Below are 23,499 nucleotides of genomic sequence, written 5' to 3'. Positions count from 1 at the left end.
AAACTAAAGTAGAAACTCCAGATCACTTAATGTGCGACTGTGGATATCGAAGGACACATCGACTGAAAGTTCTTGGTAAGCGAATCTTAATGCCCGATGATATTTGGAAGATGAAAGCCAGTAAGGTGGTGGGGTTCTTAAGAAATACCATCCCAAACTGGAATAATGTCTCGATTTCGACTACAACAAGCATCTCCATCAATGATGACAGTATGGCGTGGTCAGACAAATAATAAATTCGTTTATTTCACAATAGATCTAGAAAAATTGGTCAAAGTGGATCTTCTCATAAAAAAAAATTGAAAGCATCAACTAAGCGTAAATATACACATTTAAGGGACGGATAATTTTGATCAAATGTTGTTAAATTATATTTTTTTTCCAATTTTATATTTCAATTTCTACGCGTTTTTTAAACAAATTTTACAATCTACCGCAAACTGAAATGTGAAGCAGGACAAATTGGGTTTATGATAAAAACGTCCAAGACGTAATATCGTCGAAAATTTTATCCTACCTTGGCTGACTGGTGACCGCAGACAATGACACCAGCCGTGAGATCCGGCGGCGAATGATTAGTGGAAGTCGTGCCTACAATGGATTCCACAAGCAACTGCGGTCGAGAAGACTTAGCCCTCGCACGAAGTGTAACCTGTACACGACGCTCTAAGACCGATTGTTCTCTACGGGCACGGTATATAGCTACAGCACATGGATATAGCTCGAGGAGGACCTGCGTACACTCGGGGTCTTCGAGCGACGAGTGTTAAGAATAGGGAGCAATTTCTTTCCATTGAAATGTGTTATTTGTTGGCGATTCGTTAGGTATGATTCAAGCCATTTCAAGAGTTTAGATTTTATTAGAATTTATTGTAAATAGCAGCTGAACTCATCAAATGGGCCCGGACAAGTTGGCCGATTGCCTACACCGGTTGATGGTCCGGATCTGGAACACAGAACAGCTACCAGAGGAGTGCAAGGAAGGGGTAATATGCCCCATCTACAAAAAGGGCGACAAATTGGACTGTGAGAACTACCGAGCGATCACTGTCCTCATGTCGCCTACAAAGTGCCATCCCGAATCTTAGTCTGTCGCCTAACGCCACAAGCAAAAAGATTCGTGGGAAGACATCATGGAGGGACGGTCTACGACCGACCAGATATTCACATTGCGGCAAATCCTTAAAAATGTCGTGAACACCAAAAACCTACGCACCATCTATTGATCGACTTCTCCGGGAAGCTGACCACACTAATCAAGGCGATGATAGATGAAACGCAGAGCTGTGTGCGGATTTCGGGAGAACTGTCGACTTCTTTCGAATCGCGCACGAGTCTTCGGCAAGGCGATTGTTTATCCTGCATGATGTTCAATGTGGCGTTAGAAGGTGTTATTTGACAAGCAGTGGGCGCATTTCGGGGTACGATTTTCAACGGATCCAGTCAACTTATCTGCTTTGCCGACGACATTTACGTAGTCGGCAGATCATGTGAGGCGTTGGAAGAGATCTACCGCAAACTTAACGCGGTGCATAAAGGATTGGGTTGGTATTTAATACGTCCAAGACGAAGTAGATTCCTAAAGCAGCTGCGGTTGAGAAGACTTAGACTTCGCACAAAGTGTAACCTATACACGACGCTCCTTATCCTCTACGGACACGAGACGTGGATATTGCTCGACGAGGACCTGCGTACACTCGGAGTATTCGAGCGACGAGTGTTAAGAACCATCTTTGGCGGCGCGCAGGATAACGGAGTGTGGAGTCGAATGATGAACCACGAGCTCGCGCGACTCTACGGCGAACCCAGTATCCAGAAGATGGTGAAGGCTGGTCGGATACGCTGGGTAGGACATGTAACGAGAATGCCGGACGACTGTCCTGCAGAACAGGTGTTCGCTACGAATCTGGTAGGAACGAGACGAATAGGTACATCAATTTATGTCGTGAGCCTTTTTTCTAATTACTTTATTTGAAACGGCTCGTCTCTTGAGGCTCGACTCTTGAGGCTTCAACAGTCAAACTCGTGCCAGGAAACTCGTGAGACTTAAAACTATGAAAATAAAAAATGGGGTTCATTGAAATCAGAGCTCGTTGACTTAAGAACTATGATTTCCATTTTCGTTAAACACGCGTCTTTTTCAATCAAATTTTGAATTTTTTTAATCATTTCTTAATACATTTTTCTACCATAATTCAGATGCATTTAGCACAGCATTTCACAAAAATTTAAAGTTATTATTGGAATTTGCAATCTTCTATATTTATATTTGTTTTTAAATTTTATTAAACTATTTTGAGGATTTTTATAATTTTTTATAATTTTTTATAATAAATTCAATTCATTAAAAAATAAGATTTTTCTGCACGAATCGTACAAGCCTCGTTGAATAATAACGGCGAGTGATGTCGAAATCAAGTTTTGCAACGAGGTCCATCCACAATCTTTTGCAATACCGCGAAATATCCTTCAAAAACAAATTTATGAACATGAAAAACAGATTCTAGTTTTTTTTTCTCTGCAAATTCAAAACAATGTCGATGCTAAAAAAAGTGATTAAAATTTTTTGCTTTTCATTATGGGATGATATCAACTTATACAGGACTAAATATATGGGGTAATGATTAAACAAGTTCCCCGGCCGCTGGCTTACAGGCATTTTCTCTGTCCGCTAGCTTAAAAGTAAGACTACCCTTAGTCAGGGCTGTAGCAAGGATATCTTCATGAGAGGGGAGGGTTTGATGACAAATTTTCCCTATAACATATTTGCTTGAAAAATTCATACATAAAGAATAGTAAACAAAAAGTTATACTAAGATTATCTTATCATTCGGTTTCTAGTTTTTTTTTATATTTATAGTTATTAATTTATAATCATTATGTTCTTTCGGAAATAAGTCCTAAAAGTTTCCATGTAATAAGGGATTTTGAAGGCTTCATTTGAAAGAAAAACTTGGATGAAAATGTATCAAATATACAGGAATAAAAGTAATAGAATAAGTTTGGAGTTCAAATCAGATTTATTTTCAACTTTTGAAAACTCGATATACTCAGATTATAAATTAGATCTTTGGTTTTGAAGTATCTATAATATAAATAATGTTTAACAACAAATTGATAAAATATATTTCCAGCTGAATTTTCTTAAAATTGAAGATTAAATATAAATTTTTTGTGTGTTTTCATAAGCAATTTTGAACTTTAATTCCGAATCTGAATTCTGCATTCTTAACCCTCCAAAGCTGTTCGCAAAATGCCCGTTTCGGGAAAATTTAAGCTGTACTTTGTTGGCGTTCTCCAGGCCGCAAATTCATTAGATTCATTGTGTAGGTATTTTACTCTAGTTTTTCAATATTTCAAAATTAAGTTGATATGTTTTACCGAGGGGCACATTCGGGCAAAATCCGGGCAATCTGGCAGCCTTAGTGAGTCTAATCTTATTGAAAATTCGATATTCGGGACTGAGGACTGTACTCAAATTTCATTCACCAACTTCTTTTGCGAATAACTTTTGATAGCAATTTTCGAGTACAGTCTTTGAATATCTATCAACAAGTGAGAACATTTTTGAAAAACTGTAGAAGAATTGTGGCCCTGGAATAAGATAGCGAGGTTTTGGCCTTAATTCTGGTTCTGAGTCGAGGTTGTTACTTTTGATTCACTTTAGACGTTGATCGAAATTTGATTAAGAATTTTGATTTTTGAGTTCAGAGAAGAACATTTTGTTAAAAATTTTTGGACCCTTCAAAAGATGTTTTTTTAATCGAACATTTTGTTAATATTTGATGAAGTCCAAACACACACAAAACAAACAAATTAATACAGAAGTTTTCAATAACAGATTATAATTTTAAATTTGTTTTGGTCAATTTTAATTTGGAAAACCCAGTTTTCCAGTTTTATATTAAAAATCCAATTTATAATTTATTAGAAAAAAATCGTTTTCTAACGACAAATATTTTTCCTTCCACTTTACAGTGCCCACCTGAACGATTTGGAGAACATCCTGCCCTACTTCGTGCTAGCGTTCTTCTACATCCTAACCGGCCCGGATGCCTTCGTCGCCACCACCATATTCAAGGTGGTCGCAGCTTGCCGGATCATGCACACCATCGTGTATGCGGTGGTGGTCATCCCCCAACCTGCCCGGGCCATCGGCTGGGCCGTTCCGTACGGGGCCAGCTTCTACATGGCCGCCAAGACGATTCTGTACTTCCTGTAGGCTCCCGCTGGCTCTCAGGCAGTGCTAACTTAAGTTCTATTTTTTTTTTCAAAACTTTTAGTGTGGTTGTGGAAATTTTGTTGAAAATGTCTAAATGTCGATTAGGTTGAGCTCATTTTACAAATAAATTTTAAAAAATTAATTTGGCTTACGATCAATATGTATCACCTTCATGGAGCTCCTTAATTAACAGCAGGGTTGTAGGTAATTATTAATTGTGCTTTCCTGTTGTCGACAAGCTACAAAACTAGTTTAGAGTAGGTAGGTACCGCCATTTGACAGATATAATCTCAGGTTCTCTTGTTGTGTGTAATAAGAGGGTAATCAACGTTGTGAATTATTCTACACGTGTTGTCAGCTAGTCAAATAATTTATATGATTCTGAAAGAGGAAATTTAGGCTTCGTGATATGGAGAGTTCTACAACCTTTTGGTGCGATGTGGTGTCAATCAAGCAATTTTATAGCTTTTCTACAATCTAAAATGAACGAAAACAAATGTGATCAAAGTCAGGCGTATCTCAAAATCCAAATGCGATAACCGACAGACTTTCCTTGAGCTTTGTTTTACGAATTCTTCCATCCACTTTTCTGTGTTTGGTTTGCGGGCTTACGCAAGCCACGATAACCTGTAGATGTCGAAAAGCTACGCTTTCTCCTATCAATTCACTTTTCAGTGTGATTCTATAAACCATCTTTCCTAACAAATGGGTAATTAATTTCGATTTTCGACACTTATACCAAAATTTGAAAAAAAACTTCAATTTTGTTTATTACGGTACATGGATTTTTTTAACTAAATTTCTGTTTTTCCCTGGAGACGAAAAATAACAATCGACTTTTCCTAGCGTTCCACCTGAGCGGTTTCTCCGAGCTGAGCCCAACCTAAGCCGAAATCTAACCCACAGTTTGGGCTTGGAGTCGATTGCATTCGGGGGGGCGCGCATTTGTCTAGTCAACTAGTTTCAACTTTGTTTCACTGTCGAAATATTCGCTTAGTGACTTGAAAAATGGTGACCATTCTGGACAAATTGGACCCGGAGCTGTTCCGGACCTACGCCTTCTGGAGCGTGGTTCTGGTGCTGAAGATGCTGCTCATGAGTGCGCTCACATCGCTCACTCGAATCCGGAAGAAGGTAAGTTAGTGCCAAGTTGTTTTAAATATGAAGTATTTATTCAGTTTATGAAAACGATATTCGGTTCAGATGAAATCGACAATCGAATGTAAGCACTGTTACTAATTCCTAGGTAAAGATTCTGTGAATTGATTGCATAAGATTGCAGGCGATTTTGGGTAGTGCAGAGTTTTTACTCTGTATCTGAAAGTGATAGTTTCACAATTTTCAGAATTCCTATTTGGAAATAGAAATAATTTCAAATATATATCCAGATTCAGGATTCAATATTCAGAATAGGGATTTTTAAGTATGCGGAAGATCATATTTTATTAATTTTTTTACTTTGATTTTATTTTTTTTAAATTATAGTCGTTTTAACATATTTGTGTCATTTGCAAATAAGTTTTGTAATATAATTCAGAATTATCTCAAATTGTTCATAGATTTCAAGTATCAATTAAAAATTCGAGTTTTTTAAAAGTTTTCTAAATTATTGATAAAAGTTTTTCAATTGTGGAAAGTGCTAAATCATTAAGTTCATGAGAATCATGAAATTCGAAAGCTTAAAAGTTCTAAACAAATCGTTGAGAATCATCCTAATACGGATTATTTTTTTTATAAAATCCACAACCATTTTAAAAAGATATTATAAAGTGTTGTATAATTTAATACTAACAAAAATTAATTTATCACGAGGAAGCGTGGTAAAATTTGCTTATTCGCTAGCTTAGCTTGATTGACTACTCACATCCACCTTTGAACTATGGAACCCGAAATACTTCATCTTGAATTTATTTATCATTAGGTAATTCCATTATTGCCTCCACATTACTTTTGATGCATTTCGAACTCCATTGTCGCAGGCGTGGCTCAGTAAAACGAATTCCACATCGCCAATGGTTGCTACTCCGTGATTGACCGAGGCCATCAGTTTTGTTCAAAGGTCAAAAGAATGGTGCTTGGGATTAGCAGCTCACCCTCGATGCACAAAACAGATGCTCTCTCTTTGAACATCAATAACGGCGCTGGCCACGTCCTAGCAGTCAATGGATAGATTGAAAAAGGTAGAAAATGAAAGATCAATTTCGTGCTTAAGGACCGAGGTTACCTCTGCATCCTAGCAAAATAATTTAAGGTTGGAGGTTTGGGAGAAAATGATATGAGCAGGATACACTTTTGACTAGTGTAATGATGTTAAAACCCAATTTCTATTGCACTAAGCTCCTGTTATTTCTTAACGACACTGAAAAGTTTGAAAATGCATAATAAACTTCCATTTTGGAAAAATCAAATTGGAAAAAAATTATATCTGTGTTAAAAAATCTGTTAAAGAAACAATGGTGACTGTTTTTCTTTTCTTAAACCATCGACATATTAAATTTAATCTAAACATAAAAATGTATGTATCAGATTAATCCTTTCCAGTTTTGTCAAAACTTATTTTTCTTACTATTGTATTACCAAAAAAGTTTTGTAATGAAACTGTTTTTTTATTTTGTTTCATTCAACGTAATGAAAGCTCACGCTAGAATATATGTATGTAACTGGAATTAATAAATATTACAATACCTAAGGTCGATATTCCAAAACATCACTAAACGATTAACTCAACCCGATGAAAATTAAGTGAAAGTTTTCCATTTCTACTAAAAGCTAAAACTGTATCACAATGTGAAAATTGTAACTTATAAGATTGTAACCTTACTCAAAGACTAAAAATTAAACAAAAAAAAAAGAATACTTAGCTTTGTGCTATCAGGCTGATAGTATCAGCTTTTCTAATGAAAAGCATTCCGGGAGGGAAACCGTCCGAGTCAGGAATCGGGAACCTTACTGATAAGAATAATCAAGGATCGATCACACCAAATTCTTCCAGGCAGGTTCCATCCATTTCCATTTCCATCTCTTGGTATCCTAGGTCCACAAAGCAGTTTGGGAAAACATTTCTGCTGCTTCCCCGTTTTAGGAATTGGGTCATATTTTTTCTCTACACTCACACGATTGTTCCTAAAAACTGTTGAAATTTTCAGAGCCTCTGTCAAACACGTCCTTCTTGTATAGCGTTGACTACTAGATCGCCTCTCGAAGCGTGGTAAAATTTGCTTATTGTATTAATCGCAGCGCACTAAATTGGACTGCGCACTCATGACTGCGACATTTGTGCGAACTTGCACATTCGTGCGACCTGTCAAATCAGTGTAAAATCTGTCGGAGTTCTACATGCCTTTGTACGGATTACTGCGACTGCAAAGCATTGCACGAAATCCAATTTTCAATGAAAGAGATAATATTCACAAACAAAAACTAAAGTTTTTTGGCATTTAACCAAAGTTATTTTTGTTAAAGTTTTCAGAAAAATTGAAAATTTCAAAATCAAATAAAAATAAAACAGTTTTTTGAAAAGCAGCAAGTTATCTGTAAATAAGGTCCTACGCCGATTGGCATTAAGTCATTTGACAAATAGCCGTTTGGTTTAAAAGTCTAGGAAAGTCCTCTGTTTCCAGGATTACCCCAAGCTGAGACAATCCTCTAGCTCGGCCCGCAACGCGAAACCTAAGTACATACATCATTTTAGTTCGAACGCTCATGGTGAGGAGGCATTCTCGTAGTTTTGAGTCATGATTTTAAAACGACCCCGTCTTTCTAGTTTGATTCAAAGCTCTAGGAAGGTCTTGTGTTTCTAGGTTTACCCAAAATTTATTATAAAATCAATCGTATTCCGTATTTATTCATTTAGTTTCAAACATGGCAGTGGCATGCTTTAAAAGCCAAAAGTGAATGCATTTTATTTTCTGAGAAACGACTCCTAAGCAAAATGATCATTTTGCTAAACGTCCATTATGCTAAACGACTTTATGCCAAACAACTTTTATGTCGAACAGCATTATGCCAATCGCCTCCATGCCAAATGACTTTATGCCAATCGGTATACAATCGTAAATTAGCAATTTTGGTGTCAATCAATCATAAACGTCCTCCTTCTCTTTCTCAATGAACATTGTTTGGTAGAAATTTGTAAAATAGTACTGAAACTGAATAACATTTTAGAAAAATTATTAACAACTTTCGGCTTCAAACCGGTTCAGTTGTGTTATCCGTCTTAAAATAATTTTATTTTCATAAATCGGGTAAAATGATGCAAAGGGTTTAAGTTGTTTAAAAGGCGCCAGAATGTCACAAATTGCAAAAAAAAAATCCAAAAGATAACCTAAACTTAATTTGATACCAAGGATTTCCACGTAGATTAAACAAAGTAAAGCCTGGAATCGTCTTATGAAGTTGATAAAGTTGAATAAAATCAAAAATCGGTAAAAAAAAGTTGATGATTTATGGGAAACCGTCGTTTAAAATAGTCTATAAATATCTCGAACATCGTCCAAAATAAGTAAACCAACTTGCAGCAAACGTTCAAAATCATCCAAATCGTAGTGTTTCATAAAAATGCGTCAAAACAGAAGAACGATGATCAACAATTTCAAAATTAGCCAAACGTATCTAAATTGTGCGAAATTATTTTAAACTCTAAAATGTCTCCACAGTTAAAAAAAACTCTAAATTTTTTAAAAGACTCCTGAAAAATTGGCAAGAATCGCTAAACTGCTTCAAAAAAGTAAAATTCTTCAAACATCTTTTTAAACCCTGCGAAACATCATAACCCGTTTCAAATCTTCGATTCATTCTATTCACGGTGGCTTTATTTTTTTTGAATCTCCAAAAAGAAAAATCGGCATCTATGAAATGCCGAGGGTTGAGATTGAGGGTACTCTCCCCTATCCAACACACTATCCAAAAAAATCGATCGGTGGTCTACAAAAAACATTTTTTTTTTCAAGATTTGCGAAAAAAAAATACGAGTAAAATATTCAATATTTTTTCCCAAGAATTTCAAATTTTACATTTTCGAGCTTTGATGTGTTATGATTCCTTCAAAAATAAATAGTAACTCTTCAGAAATTTTGATTAAAATAATTTTTAATCAAAAATTTGGGCAAAGATGGTAAATTTCAAAGAAAATTTTAAAATTAACAATATAAATTATCTAGAACTAGTCGTAAAAATAACTGGCATCACTGTAGCAAATTAAAAAGAGCACGGAAACAATGGTATTTTCTTTATGATCTTTTCTATCGCAGACAGAATGTAGTTTTGGGATGAGTGAAGAAAGTTACAATGTAAACATTCTACAATATATTCTCCTCCCCTCCTCCCTCACGATTTATTTGTACTTTGGACACCATGAGTTATTTGAGATGAGGGTTATTATGCCGAATTCAAAAAAAGTAAATAATACAACAAAAAATCGGAGACAGTAAGTTAGTAAACAATATTTTGAAGGATTTGAAAACTTCCAAAAATGTTGATAACTTATTGTTTCCGATTTTAGATTTTTTTTTTGTTTTTATTATTCGCTGAAATTAGTTAAAAAGTTGAATTTTTGTCTAGCCGTCAAAACCCCTCAATAATGTCAAGAATTGTAAAAGCTCGTCTGTAAAATCTTTGAATCATTATAGGCATTATAGAAGATCTCGAATATTCTGGTAAATTTTAAATGTTAATAACTTATATCTATCAGAGATTTTAGGATATGTAATCGTTTGAAAGTCAAAAATCTAAAAAAATATATAAAATTTTTTTTTTTTTAATTTCACATTTGTGAAAATCCTCAATAAAGGGTCGTTAAGTTTTGCTAAAAATCGTGGACAGTTGAATTATCCAGCAAATTGTGTAGAAAATCAATTAGGGATTATAGACTATCTACTGCTTAAGCTGATCCCAGTATAATTTACCTTGTTTTTCATGGTTTAGTTAATTTTTGGCTCCTTTTTATATCTGTTTTTATTTTTTGTCATTATATTTTTTTCCTATATTTTTTTTTGACTTAGTGTCATATAGGTATTTGCTAATGATTGTCGTTTTACGTCGATATTTTTTTAATTTTTGCCTTAAACTTGTTTTCAATTTTGATATTGTTTGTCATATTCGAATACTTCATGTCATAAATTTTGTTATTGTTGTTACATCAAAAAAACATGGAAGGAAATAAAAACTAACATTTTTTGTTATAAATATGATTTCTGTCTGGATCTAATGGAGAAATGTTTTTTGCTTTTTTCTCTGGGATTTAAACGCTCTCACGTTATTCAACCCCTAAGTCCTAGGCTACCCCTAGGTAGCCCTAAAACAAGTTTGCAAATTTTGGTGACTCTAGGAATTGAAATGAGATGTAGCAAAAATCCAATGTTTGTATAGAAATTAGTATGGAAAAGGGACTTTTTTGTTCATAATATCCTACAGGCGTAATGTTGCATCAAACCCAAATTTTTCAGACTGCTTCTTTTGGATGAAGATTCAAAGAACAACTTTGCCGAAAATCGAGAACCTCTATAATGCTTTAATCAAAAGTTATGACGATTTCAAAATTTAATAATTTAATTTGATTTCTCATTTTTTCAAATGGCACCCCTGCACTGCATGTTGGGTATAGTGGCCATTATACGTTGGAAACTAGCTGGCGCCTTTTCCCATATGCAGAAATATATTCGTGTCATTGCAATTGGTTGGATCGATTGTCGTGAAAGTTTGTTAACACGGGTTTTTAGGCTGGAAATTGTTTCTGATAAGTTGCAAACCCCTCCCCCTCGAAAAGTGGGGAGGGGGGAGGTCTCCTATATAAAATCGACGCAAAACATGAAACTAATTTGGTACACATAGGGTAGGTGTACCCTCCTCCGTCGTATCCCTCTGATTCGTCGCAATTCATGAATGCATGTTTTAGAGCCGAGAAATCACTTTCCACTTTAATAGGCTACTTCACATGATAAACTTAAGCTTGTGAATTTATTTTCTATCACAAACTTGTCACTTTTAAAGCTATTTGTTAATTTATTTGATATTGAAATCGCGAAGCGATTTGAATTATTATTGCACTCCGCCATATTGAAAAACGAACTTAGTGATCCCCCCAACGTGTTTCTTTGTTTTATCGCTTCCTGTCAATGCATATAACGATCAAAATCATAAAATTCGACAGAAAAGTGTTGAAATAAAATTAGAAAAATGATTTCAAACTAATCTGAACTATATAAATTTGTCAATATTCGATTGAAATCGAATCGCTCGGGCCCCATAATTCGTCTTAATTTTGCGACAGGAATAGGAAACCGTTTTGCAAGAATTGGAATTAGACCGGTTCATTTTTACTATTTTTTGCTAAACACATAATGGATTTCCAAGTAATCACAACGAAATACAGTAATTTTGTTTATTTTGAAACTAGGAACTTGATACGCTGGTAGATAAGTGCAAAAAGTCCATTTATATTAATAAATTACTTGAACGTATTCAGCATTGCTTAAAATGCATGGTTTCAAATGAACAAAGAATTGATGGATTTTATAGCTAAGTGATTGGTGTTTTACAAATTATTTACTAACAGTATCGTGCATAATTAAATAGACGTTTCGGGTGCACACAAGAATAGCTCCAACTTTCACATTGTTTCTTCAAAATTATTTCATATTTTAAGATTTGATTTTTTTTGGTTCTATTATCTGATGACACTAAACCTTTCTCAAGTGTTTGAAACATGAGATACATCAATTATTTGAAAATTAGACTTTTTAAACTTCTAGCATTCAAACTGAGAGATCCTTGAAAACTAAAATTTTTCCAGTTTTCTGAAATTCTCTAAATGGGAATCAACTCGAGGAAAAAATTTCAATTCCTGGACCGAAAATATCGATTTTTATTGAATCTTTACGATGCATGGAAAAACGATGAAAAAAATTCCCGCTGAAGGTCAAAATGACAAGAGAATTTGGATGAATGGATCATTTAAACTTTGAAATTAGAGTTCATGATTCTCTGGTTTTGATCTCAATACAAGTTTGGATAAAAAATCTGTAGATCTGATTTTATGTATATATAGTCGTTCAAAATTAAACAAAATCAAACCAATGATTTCTACCATATAAGTTTTAATACTTGACTCATGTTTACTGCATTTTTATAAATTCTCAGTGAATTTTCAACAAAAGATGTTTTGTCGTTTTTGACATATTACAATTTGAATGAAAAAAGTCGAAAAGTTTAATTTCAGTTGAATTACTCTACGTCATTTCCCAAAAATTTGAACCCAAACAACAAAATGTTAGAATAACGAAGCGTCAATTTCCGAAAAAAAAACATTTTTGCAAAAACTTTTATCGCTCGCAAAAAAAACTCGAATAGATGAGCTGAACCAGTCTAATGCGCATTACACGCATCAACGCGGCGTTGCTTTGTGTCGATATCCTGCGCCAGGGTTCCCACATGCATTAGAATACACATGTTGACAAAACGCAAGTGTGATTCTGCCTCTCCTCAAATGTCTTACTATTCAGTCTCATTGCGTAGAAAAACATATAGTTCTATTAAAAATGTTGATGTTCTTTAAATATATGCAGTTACTGTGTGAATTTGTGCCATGTAATTTGTGAAAAATGTCTGTATGAATGTTATAAAATCTTATTTTACAGACAAATCCTGGATCATGGCAGCCCAGTCCGTTGGAGAGTGTGTTGGTACAAAATACATTTGCAGGGTGGATTCAATTTGTGAGGTCTAATATTGTGCTGCCTGCAATTGTCTTAGCCAAACAATGGTACCTAGATACAAAAATGCTACCTTGGGATTTCTTGGCAAGTCCATTTTATTGCGACTTAGATCTCATTCGAACTTTGCAGTTATCCTGCACGGTTGATCCGTGCGAAGTAAATAATCGCATTTGTATGAACCGCAACCGCAAAATTTCAAATCTATCCCTCATGAGGGAGGAATAGTTTGAGACAATTTCAGTAGAATTCAATAGAAGGTAGAATACTTTGCTGCCTGCAGCTGCATTAGCCAAGCAATGGTAGACCTGTTTACAATAAAGCTATCCTATTTTCATAGCTTATTGCGTCTGGTTACCCGAGAGAACTTCTGCTGTTATCCTGCGCGGTTGATCCGTTCGATGTAAACTGATGCCAATTGCATGAACCGCAACCGCAAAATTTTAAATGTATTTCTGAAGAGGGTGGAATAAATTGAGACAATTCCGGTCTCCTTGTACGACGGAATTAGGGACCTGGTACGACAATGGAGGAACTTAAATGAGAAAAATAAATCATAAATTGACTCAGAAGTACGTAATGGATTGATCTATTTCCTACACAGTTTCATAAAACAGTATTAGAAATATAGTTCATTGAATAAATATCAGTTTCAAATCAACATGGAAGGCAATTCTATTGAATTAATGAAAACAGCGTCCTTAAGCCGTTGTCTTAGGTACATTTAACCCTATATTTTTATTCCAGCAACACCAAGAAAAAAAAAAGACTCCTCCCACGACTGTAAACGGGGGCTCGTATAGCAATTCGACACAGAATATGATACAGTTCGATAGTTTTTCAAGTTTTTTTTTATCAAATTTGATACACATGGATATTTACGAATAGAAAGAGAAAAACTCACATTATTTGTTTAAAGATTCTGCGTCGATTTGCTATATGGGAGCCACCTTTGCCGTGGTGGGAGGGGTTTGCAGCTTATCAGAAACAATTTTCGGCCATAGAACCCGGTTTACCAATCGATCCAACCAATAACACGAAAATATTGCTGCATATGGGAAAAGGCGCCAGATAGTTTCCAACGTATTCTGGCTACTACCCAACATGCAGTTCAGGGGTGCCATTTGAAAAGATGTGAAAAAATCAAAATAAATTTTTCAACAAAATCCACATTTATTTCCATACAAACTTTAAATTTTGTGCTACAGCCCAATTCTAATTCTAGAGCCACCAGAATTTGCTCAGTTGTTATTGGGCCCAGAAGAAAATTTATCGTTTGAAAAAAAAAAACCATGCAGAACCATGTCAAAATCGGGAGGGACCTGTGTCAGTTTTTAGTTGTAGATTCACAATGATATGATTGATAAAAGTGTAATATTTTTGCATTTCTCTGCGATAGGTTTTTGCCAATCCTGAAGACGCCGCCACCGTGAGCCGGAAGTTGCAACCTGTCTTCAACGACCCAGATGTAGAACGTGTTCGTCGGTGAGTAAGATAATTTAATTGAAAACTTCCATGGCAAAATATTGAATGAAAAATTTTTCAAACAGAGCCCACCGAAACGATTTGGAAAACATCTTGCCCTACTTCCTGGTCAGCTTCCTGTACCTGCTGACCGGACCGAGTGTGGCTTTTGCTGCAAATCTAATAAGGGCGGCAGCTCTGGGTCGGATCCTCCATTCGTTGGTCTACGCCGTGGTCGTGATCCCGCAGCCGGCTCGATTCCTGAGCTTTGCCCTAACGATGGGTATCACCATCTACATGGGCCTGCAGTGTGTGGCGTACTATTTGTAAGCGTTGAAAGGATATTTTTGTAAGGGGGATTGAAGTAAAGAACAATAAAAAAAAAATTAAAAAGCGGGTTGTAATGATACAGTGATGGGTACTGTAATGATGTATCAAAATTCAAATGTAAGAAAATTCGCGATGCCAGGTAAAATCTTTAACGTTTTTAAGTAAGGAGAAAATGTAGGTATGCCTGTTTCTAAAAGTTTCTTAACTGCTCCAAACTCTACTAATGTGTACTTATTCAATAAGTCCCTTAACAGTTATGCACGCATTGCCAAATACCGAAAAAACTGACTTCTCATTGCTTGCGTACCTATCGCTCTCTTTGCTTATACATTCAAACGCTGCAGTGAACCTAAATGAGCTATTAATGATCTTAGCCGATGACTTAAGCCAAACTCAACACATGTGTAAGTAGCTCAGTTTAGGTTTGGAGCTCGTTGTTTTCGGTTAGCACGTGAATATCTCGTCGTTTTTCCTGTCTATTTAACTTCAGTGCCTGGGGATCGATTTAGAAAATGGAAATGGTGACCATTTTGGACAAACTGGACCCGGAGCTCTTCCGGACCTACGCTTTCTGGTGTGCTATCCTGGTGTTAAAGATGATTCTCATGAGTCCGCTTACGGTGCTGAACCGAATCCGGAAGCAGGTAGGAATCGAATTATTGAAATCTGAAAAAAAAAAAATTCTAAATGCACTTAGTTATTCCATCAATGCAAATTCTTAAAATTACAAGATGGTTAACATTCATGTTTGGGAGTTATTATACCGATAATACCGAAATCGAAAACCGGTTTTACTGTCGAGAAGATCAATCATTCTGTAAAACTAACAAAAGCCGCTAAACTCCGGCCATCAACGTTATGTGCCAATACAGACGGTTGGATGATGCGCAAAAAGTGACGAACTGACGGGTACTACGCGGCGTACGCGTTTTTTCACTGCATGTTTTCGTCTCAATCCGTTAATCTCTCATTTTCTAAGATTTGGAATCGCCGAAAAAAAAATATAATAAAAATCTACAATCTTATGTCTGTAGCTATTTAGCATTGGTGAAGACTGTAGCTTAGAAATATTGTATATCAGCTGTACTCTATAGCTGCATACATGCAGGCGCTTTTTATTTGTGGTGAATAAGCCCATCTCAGGAGGTGGAAATGAAAACTGTCTTTTAGTGGAATATCACATTTTGTTGTGTAGTAGGTATTATACCGAAGTAGCCTGCGTTGGCTTTACATTAAGCATTTGTTTTCGATTCTGAAAGTTGAGGATGAAAGGTGACGTATCGAAGGATGTGTTCTGCTGGTAATTACTTTCTATCAAGCTTTACCTAAAATCTGAGCAAATGTGCCTTTACGTTAATTATTTGAAAATTTCTTCTTTTAGGAGATTACCTGCAAAACTACTTGTGCCTTTATCGTTAGCAACAGCAATGTTGAACAGCAATGTTCGTTTTCTGATCTTAATCGATTCTGCCAGCTGTTTGCATGCACTTTTTAAAGGCTATTCATGTATTGGAAAACATCCAACGGAGTGTTGCAAATACGTACAATGAGGTTCCGGGATGGACTCTTTAGATCAGCCCGGTATGGCCGGCTGATAAAAGTAAGATAAATTCTTGGATGGAAGGATGGTACTATAGCAGAATGTGTACTACGAATCCGGAACGAAAGTGCCACCCGACTTTCAAGGAAAAATGGGCGATTTCGACGATACAATGGGGTCAAGGAGGTGAATTAAACGCGTTGTAGTGGCGCATCCCTCGTCTGAACGAGACCAAATGAGGTCCTTGGAGCTAAGACACAAAATTGAAAAAAAACTGAGATAAGCATCTAGAACGAATCCTTTACCGCCAAACATCATATGGTATTTAAATCATAATTTTATTCAACTATTTTCTAATGTTTTGGTCTCTGTGAAAAAAACCCTACTAACTGGAAGCAATTATCCTTGGCTGGAAGCCATATTTTGTTTGGAGGCAAAGGGGTATAAGTGCAGCACTTATATCCTCATGACCAGAGCGTAAAAACTTCACCGTCATCAGTCATAAAACCTTGACTGTGAAAAAGTTAAAGCAGTCGCATTCATAATAGACGCCTTCAAATGAGTAACCAAGCAAACAATCTCGCCTCAATCTTCAGTCAAATAAAGCGTCGAAATAATCATAGTCGCCTTCAGTCCATCGTCGTCTTTTTGACTGTGACGGAATATTTTTTAGATAAAAAAAACATCCTAAGACGACGTCGAAGAGCACAAGTTTGTCATTGGTCGTGGCTGAAACAAAATCCGAAAACAACGAACATCGTTTTCGTTTTTGGAGATCAGTCCAGGATAGTTCGGGACCGGGACATAATCGAAGGTAACATCAACTATCATGACCAAAGAGAATTTCCCAGGGACTAGAATGACAATACCGACTTCGCGGAAAAAAATTTGCCTTTCAAAACTACCTATATAAAAATTCCTATATTTGAAGTCCGCAATTGATAGTATTATTTAAACCCGAATTTTATTTCTTTTCGACACTGGCTAATTGCCCAACAAGCAATCCATATTCGAAATTTTTCGAATCATACACAAATGCTTTCAATAACATGCGTCACGTGAACAGAAATCCATGACGATATTCAAGCTTTTCCAGTCACTTGAAGCATGACTAGTAGTCAAATTAGATGAAACGTGATGGTGAAGGAAAATCAGCAACCACGTCAACTATGATGTTTGAAAAATTTATGCTCTGCTCATGACACCAATGTCTCTCTATGTGATGTACTTAAAATCTTTGCCACCAACCCAAACGTGATTTTCAGCAAGTAGTGTTTTTTCTTCGGGACCAAAAAATTAAAAGATTGTAGTCACTTTTCTTTAGAATAGCTGATGATGTTTAAAATTTACTTTTAACATTAAAAAACTACAACTGTGATGCATCTGATGGCATTCAGTGATAATTCTATTGAAATTATTAAATTTAATTATTTTTAATATTTTAACCAACAATTAGTGGATTACAAATTGAAGTGTGTCCGGATTTAACCCAGACTCTGCAATAGGCAGAAAAAAAATAATATTAGGACTTGATCATTTTGAACCAAATTTTTTTCGTAAAATCGAATGAAGATTTATTGAGACACATGCACTTCGAATAAAACAATCATATCCCCTTTTTTCGAAGCGTGTGGTGGTTCAAACAGTCTTCATTCTATTCCTTGAAAAAAAAAAAAGCACACAAAATCGGTCTTCATCAGTTCAAAATTTTGAAATCCAATCATGATTTTTTCAAAAAATATTTGAAAAATATAGGAGAATCAAAAAGAGTTATATCTCCGTTGCTGAGCTTGTGCGGCATCTGAAAGGATGTCTTATTAATTCCTCGGAAATTTTCACTTAAGAAAAGTATGTTTTCATAGATTTTGTAAGTCTAAGACGAAATATATGTTCAATTTCTTCGCGGTTTTAACCCTTTTTTGCGCAAAGTATTTACTTAAATTTTTTCGTTAATTTATTTCTCACAGAACTCATCAGGAGCGCCAGGATGAAACGCTTAACTTGAAAAGAAAGCTTAAAAACATCACCCCAAAGGTAGGATCGGATCAATTCCGATTGATGAGTGGTAACTTGAAAAGATTGAGAAAATGATCGGACTCGAGCATTATCGAAGGAAAGTGAAAGAGCGCCGAGGAATCGATTGCAATCAATTCATTTTGATAGTGGTGTACTCGAAGAAGTTTACCAGATACTTTCCCACAAAGTATGCCGATAAAAATTGTATCCTGTTTTTCTACGAGATGGCCATTCAACCTGGATTAAACTTTTGTAACAACCTGAAAAAGTTTATCGAAAAAAACATGCTTCCTGAACATTTTGGTTTACCCAATCATGTCATGGTGTTCATGTTGGCCGGTCTCCGAAGAAGATGGAAACAGGTTGTTGCATTTCTTTTCGGGAGATTCGATTTAACTTGGGTGCCTTAAAGAAGTCATCTTCCGAATCATCTGCAGATCAGAATCTGCTGGACTGCGCGTGTTTTCAGCAACAGTTTTCAAGGAAGTAATATCTTTTTAATTTTAGTTTTCCATTTCAATGTAATTAAAGTCAGAATCTTATTTTTAATAGATGATTTTCAATTGCTTCAGGCAACAACAAACGTTTTTGGAATGATGTAGGAGTACTCCATACGCGTGAGAAAGTGCTCGTTAATCGTCCGATTCAGCATCCCGTTGATTCATGCCAACTTGAAATCATACCGGATACGATCCACGTGTTCAAGCGTATGATCCAAGGCTGGGTCGCAAACCTTGTGATACAAGTTGACGAACAAACAGTTGCAGTATTTGGTCTTTCATAGTCGGTAGCCGATATAAGACATTTGCGACATCTTGTTTTGTTCGAAAGGGATTGCGATCTTCGCATGGCATGCGGACTCAAAATGGAAGACGTCAATTTCTCGATCTGTCGACCGTCAAAAAGATCTGTTGATGACTGCATTTTTTATTGACCAGATTGCTTCGTGATTAACATACCTGACGTCTCGTTCATCTCAGCTTGCGTTCAGTCTTAAGAATGCAGATGCCTATTCAAAAGCCATTTCTTCCCTAAACACGTTCCAGTACATTATTCAAAACTGCAAGGTTGGAACCAACGGGATGGCTACAAACAGCATGATAAGACTGCAGGAGAATTTTTTACGCAATCAAGGCTTTGATTTCTTCCTAGGTGGAAGAGTGATTCAGGATCCTCTTGAAAATGTGTTTTCCCAACTCAGAAGTCGCCGAATGAGACCAATTGCTTTGCAGGTCAAGGATAGTTTGAAGCTCCTTCCACTTTCCCAGTACCTGAACGACGTCAGTTGTTTATCCTACGATTGGGATAAGAGTAGTTGGTTGGCCCCCCGGAATTCCCCAACAACTTGGCTCCCGACAATTCAAATCAACAGCGAATTTATGAAGACACTTAGCCAGATCAGGATGATGAGGATTCAATTTTCAGGGGTTTTTCAGGGGTGGAGTGTTCAGCTTTTTTTAACAATGGAAAATGATCACTACCAAATGAATCATCCAGGACTTGCCAATTGAACTTGGTACAGAGTTCCAGAAAGACAATTGTCACGTCAAGGGCAGACATATTACCAGTAACTGGGCCCATTCGGGTCGGTAAGGTGTTGTTAAGTATGGTTAGATTGTGGGAGAAAACAAGCTCTTCAAGGTAGGAATCCTTGACTAGTGTTATGAACATTTATTTTATTAGTTATTTTTGATCGCAATTCCGGCACCTTGTTTTGTGATTGAGTCAGAAACATTGTGAAGATGATAGTTTTTGAATAAATTTTGGGGTGGGGTGGTATTTGTTGGGATATCTTGGATGGCGAAGACTGATGGAGAGAATTGAGACAGAATGCTTTGGATTTCTGAGAGTCTTACTTGTAGACCTCTGGTATCCCATTGAATTGCAAAGTTGAGTGGTTTTTTAAAAGTAGGTGATGGGTAGGGGGGGAGGGGGGTGGCGGTTTAGTGTCATCATCGGGTTGGAATTATTTATTGTGTCCATTATTGTAGAAAGGCTGGTTTGACTTACCGGATTTGTTAGGTGGAGTTAGCCGGAGGGTGGTTACCTGTTGTTGTACTTTTTCGGAGATTGGGTTGGGACACTCGTTTCTTTTTGGGTCCAGTTGTCGATGCGTTTTCGGTTGGGGATTGATCACCATATGATTCGCCGTTGCAGTTACGTTTCGGTGTTGATAGGACTGATGATTGGCTGGATACACTGACCATCGTGCTGTCTGAATCGACTTCGGAGCTTGATTCTTGTTTTCCCACCAATTTCGGGATCTTGCTGGTTGATTTGGTAATTTGGGCTTGTAGTTGCTTGATGATAGCGTCTTTGTCGTCTAATGGCTTCTGGCTGCGAGAGGATTCAAGTCGTTGCTAGATCTTGCTGATGGGGTTTTGGGACGATGCATATCGGGATCGATATTCTTTCACGGCAGCGGCTTGGGAAATTCCCATATCCACACGGATATGAACTATTTCCTGCTCTTCCTTCTGTTTGGGACAGATTCGGTTGGTTGCAGCATGGGGACCATCACAGTTGATGCATCGCGGTGGTTTGGAACACTCTTTGTGGACCCCGGATTCTCCGCAAATGAGGCAAACAGTGTAATGTTGACAGCGCAGCTTGGTATGCCCAAATATGCCGCATTTCAGGCACATAAGCGGGCGAGGGTAGTAAGGACGAATTGAGGCGCGGATGTATCCAAAAAAGATGTGGGTCGGGGGAACGGAACCTTTTATGGTCAGCACCATGGTGTTGGTCGGTTCTTCCTTCTCATTTATTTTGCGAACAAAGCGATAAACCTTCGTTACACCTTGGTCGCACAAATATTCCTGAATATTGTGATACCAGAGACATCTCGGCAGGTAACGACGCACTGGCAAAGGTTGAGTGATGGATGATCGGTGACGGTAACGGGGGTATCATCAATAAGCTTTGATAGCTTCTTCAGACTGTTTTCTTGATTTGGGTTCCGCACTTTCAGAATATAGGAGCTTCCGCCATCGATAGGGTTGGCTCCATCAATTTTTCCCACGGCTTGATCGATCGTTTTAGCGAATGGATTGGGTAACTTGGCGTCGGGATTTGGCTTGAGAACCAGGAACTGGATCTCTCCATGTAACCCTTTGGGGTCCATCCAAACAGGAACCGTCCTTCTGTTGGATGAACCCGGTGGTCCGGTTTGATCTCCCCAAGGAGGATTTGAATCCATCATAAGATGGAGCGGTGGTGACAAATCTCGCAGAACTGTCACTGGATTATTTTACTTTTCACACTATAAAACTAGAAGCACTGAATCAACCGTTCTGAAAAGAACAGTTGCTCTTTCAATTCAGCCCTCTGCGCCAATAATATACAAAACACTTTTGACTAATCGAATGGAAAACCTGCTAATAGCGTACAACACGTCTAATCACGTTGACGGTTCGCAACTGAACGGTGAATCTACGACAGGTATTCCGCACTCGTGTATATACCTGGCAAGCTGGCAACTGATTGAACATCCTTATTATATAGTCAGTTATAAGAGAAAACACATCTTACCTGTCGGCCACTTATGGGATTTGAACCCAAAAGTTTTCTTGCGATACCGGGAATCCCAGTACGTCTGGCATACCAAAACCTGACTCGCGCCAGGCTATCCACTAGACCTCATCGGCGCTATTGAAATACGTTAATGTGGAAGTAGACAAAAAACTAAATAAGAAGTTTAATGTCAACCGTTCCTGCAGTGCACATGCCTGATTGTCATTTCATCCGAGCAAAAATACTTGCCAAATACGTTTATAAGGATGACACAAGAAGAATAATCATAATTACATTTAACCCAATAACTAGACTCATTCTCTAGCTTTTTTTTTTAATTTTGAAAACAAACTCAATCGTCAGTTTAGGAAACAAAAAAATGATATTGAAATGTGTTGAATTTTCTTTATTTTTTTCCGAATCACCATACTCCTACCATGGTTCTTCAATTTTCCAGAAAGTTTGCTCGATTGGCTCCCGTCATCCTCTTTGCCAGACTATCTGAAATTCTAGTGTCTATACCCTTACCCTATCTCCAGAAGGGGGTACCAATGGGAAACGGTTTTTTTTTCTTTTAATGCTAAAAGATTTTAAGCTGCATACAAATCTGGTGTTATCTAGAAACATTTTTTTTTAGTCAAAAATTCGTTTTAGGATTACAAAAATCACGTAAGGGGGAATTAAAGGAACTCGGAAAAACCAAAATTTTATCATTTAATTTCGCAAAAACAATTTTTTGCTCAAAAATCGACTTTCAAGGATTTTTTGGGCCTTTTTTCAGAAAAACGATAAAGTCCCAGAAAGTTGATTTTTATTCAAAACTTTTGACAGCTTTAATTGGAGAATTTTTAAAGATGTTTGATCATTTTCATTTAAAAAAAAAACAAATCTTGATTTTTTTTACTTTACTTTTTTTTAACCAAGAAGTTTATGATGAGTATTAAGTATGATGAGTTTGAAAATTCTTACTCTTCAAGATCATTTTGAACAATATTTGAACTTTTGATTAGTTTCTTATAATTTATGGTTTCTTTAGTTTTCATTTATAATATCTTGAAAAATCAAGATCATTTTTCATTTATTTCCTTTTATTTCGGAAGGATTTGTTGTTGTTGATGTTATCTGTTAATAAAATTTGCAGTTCAATTTCGTTATAAACTTTATTTTATTTTATTTCATAATATCAACCTTTCCGGAGAATTTTTGATATTTATTCCTACGGATTTTAGTGATGAACTGATATGCAGCTTTGAAAAGTTTATTTGGCGGATTTGTTTTCGAGGATTGTAAATATGGTTATTTCATGTATAAAATACCGATTTTGGATGATTTTAACATCTTTAAACTTATTTCATCAAGTAATAATATTCATGGTGAAGTTAAATAAGTTTAATTTGCTAAAATTTTCAACTTTCATGATTTCTGTCAAGTTTAGAAAAAAGAACCAGCGTCTTTCAACTAAGTTTTGAACCATCAATCGTTAACAGCATTTTGCATCATCTGTCTAATGAAAATGGAACAATTTGTTGTCTATCTGTTTTCCGAGCTGAGCTCAGATTTTGCCAAGTCATGGTGATCGTTTTGTTTTGCCACCTGCTCTTGGGATTGATATCGAAATTTTACCTAATCATAGTTTTGGATAACGGTCAACTACATGAAAGAAACAACAGAAACCTCAACACGAATGAATTGACAAATCTTTTAGA

The 23,499-nt window shown here is 36.4% G+C and overlaps 1 protein-coding gene across 1 annotated transcript; it reads left to right on the top strand.

Annotated features, from left to right (window-relative positions):
- Positions 1–5,119: 5,119 nt before the first annotated feature.
- LOC129755900 (microsomal glutathione S-transferase 1-like) lies at positions 5,120–14,908 on the top strand. Its single transcript, XM_055752602.1, has 3 exons — positions 5,120–5,356; positions 14,330–14,415; positions 14,481–14,908. The coding sequence occupies exons 1-3, from the start codon at positions 5,231–5,233 to the stop codon at positions 14,722–14,724; spliced, it is 456 nt and encodes a 151-aa protein (XP_055608577.1). The 5' UTR covers positions 5,120–5,230; the 3' UTR covers positions 14,725–14,908.
- Positions 14,909–23,499: the final 8,591 nt, after the last annotated feature.

This window comes from Uranotaenia lowii, chromosome 1 (genome assembly GCF_029784155.1).
Source record: "Uranotaenia lowii strain MFRU-FL chromosome 1, ASM2978415v1, whole genome shotgun sequence".
NCBI classification, from domain to species: Eukaryota; Metazoa; Arthropoda; class Insecta; order Diptera; family Culicidae; genus Uranotaenia; species Uranotaenia lowii.
The sequence above is the reverse complement of the archived record's forward strand: the minus strand, read 5'-3'. Positions and strand labels throughout refer to the sequence as shown.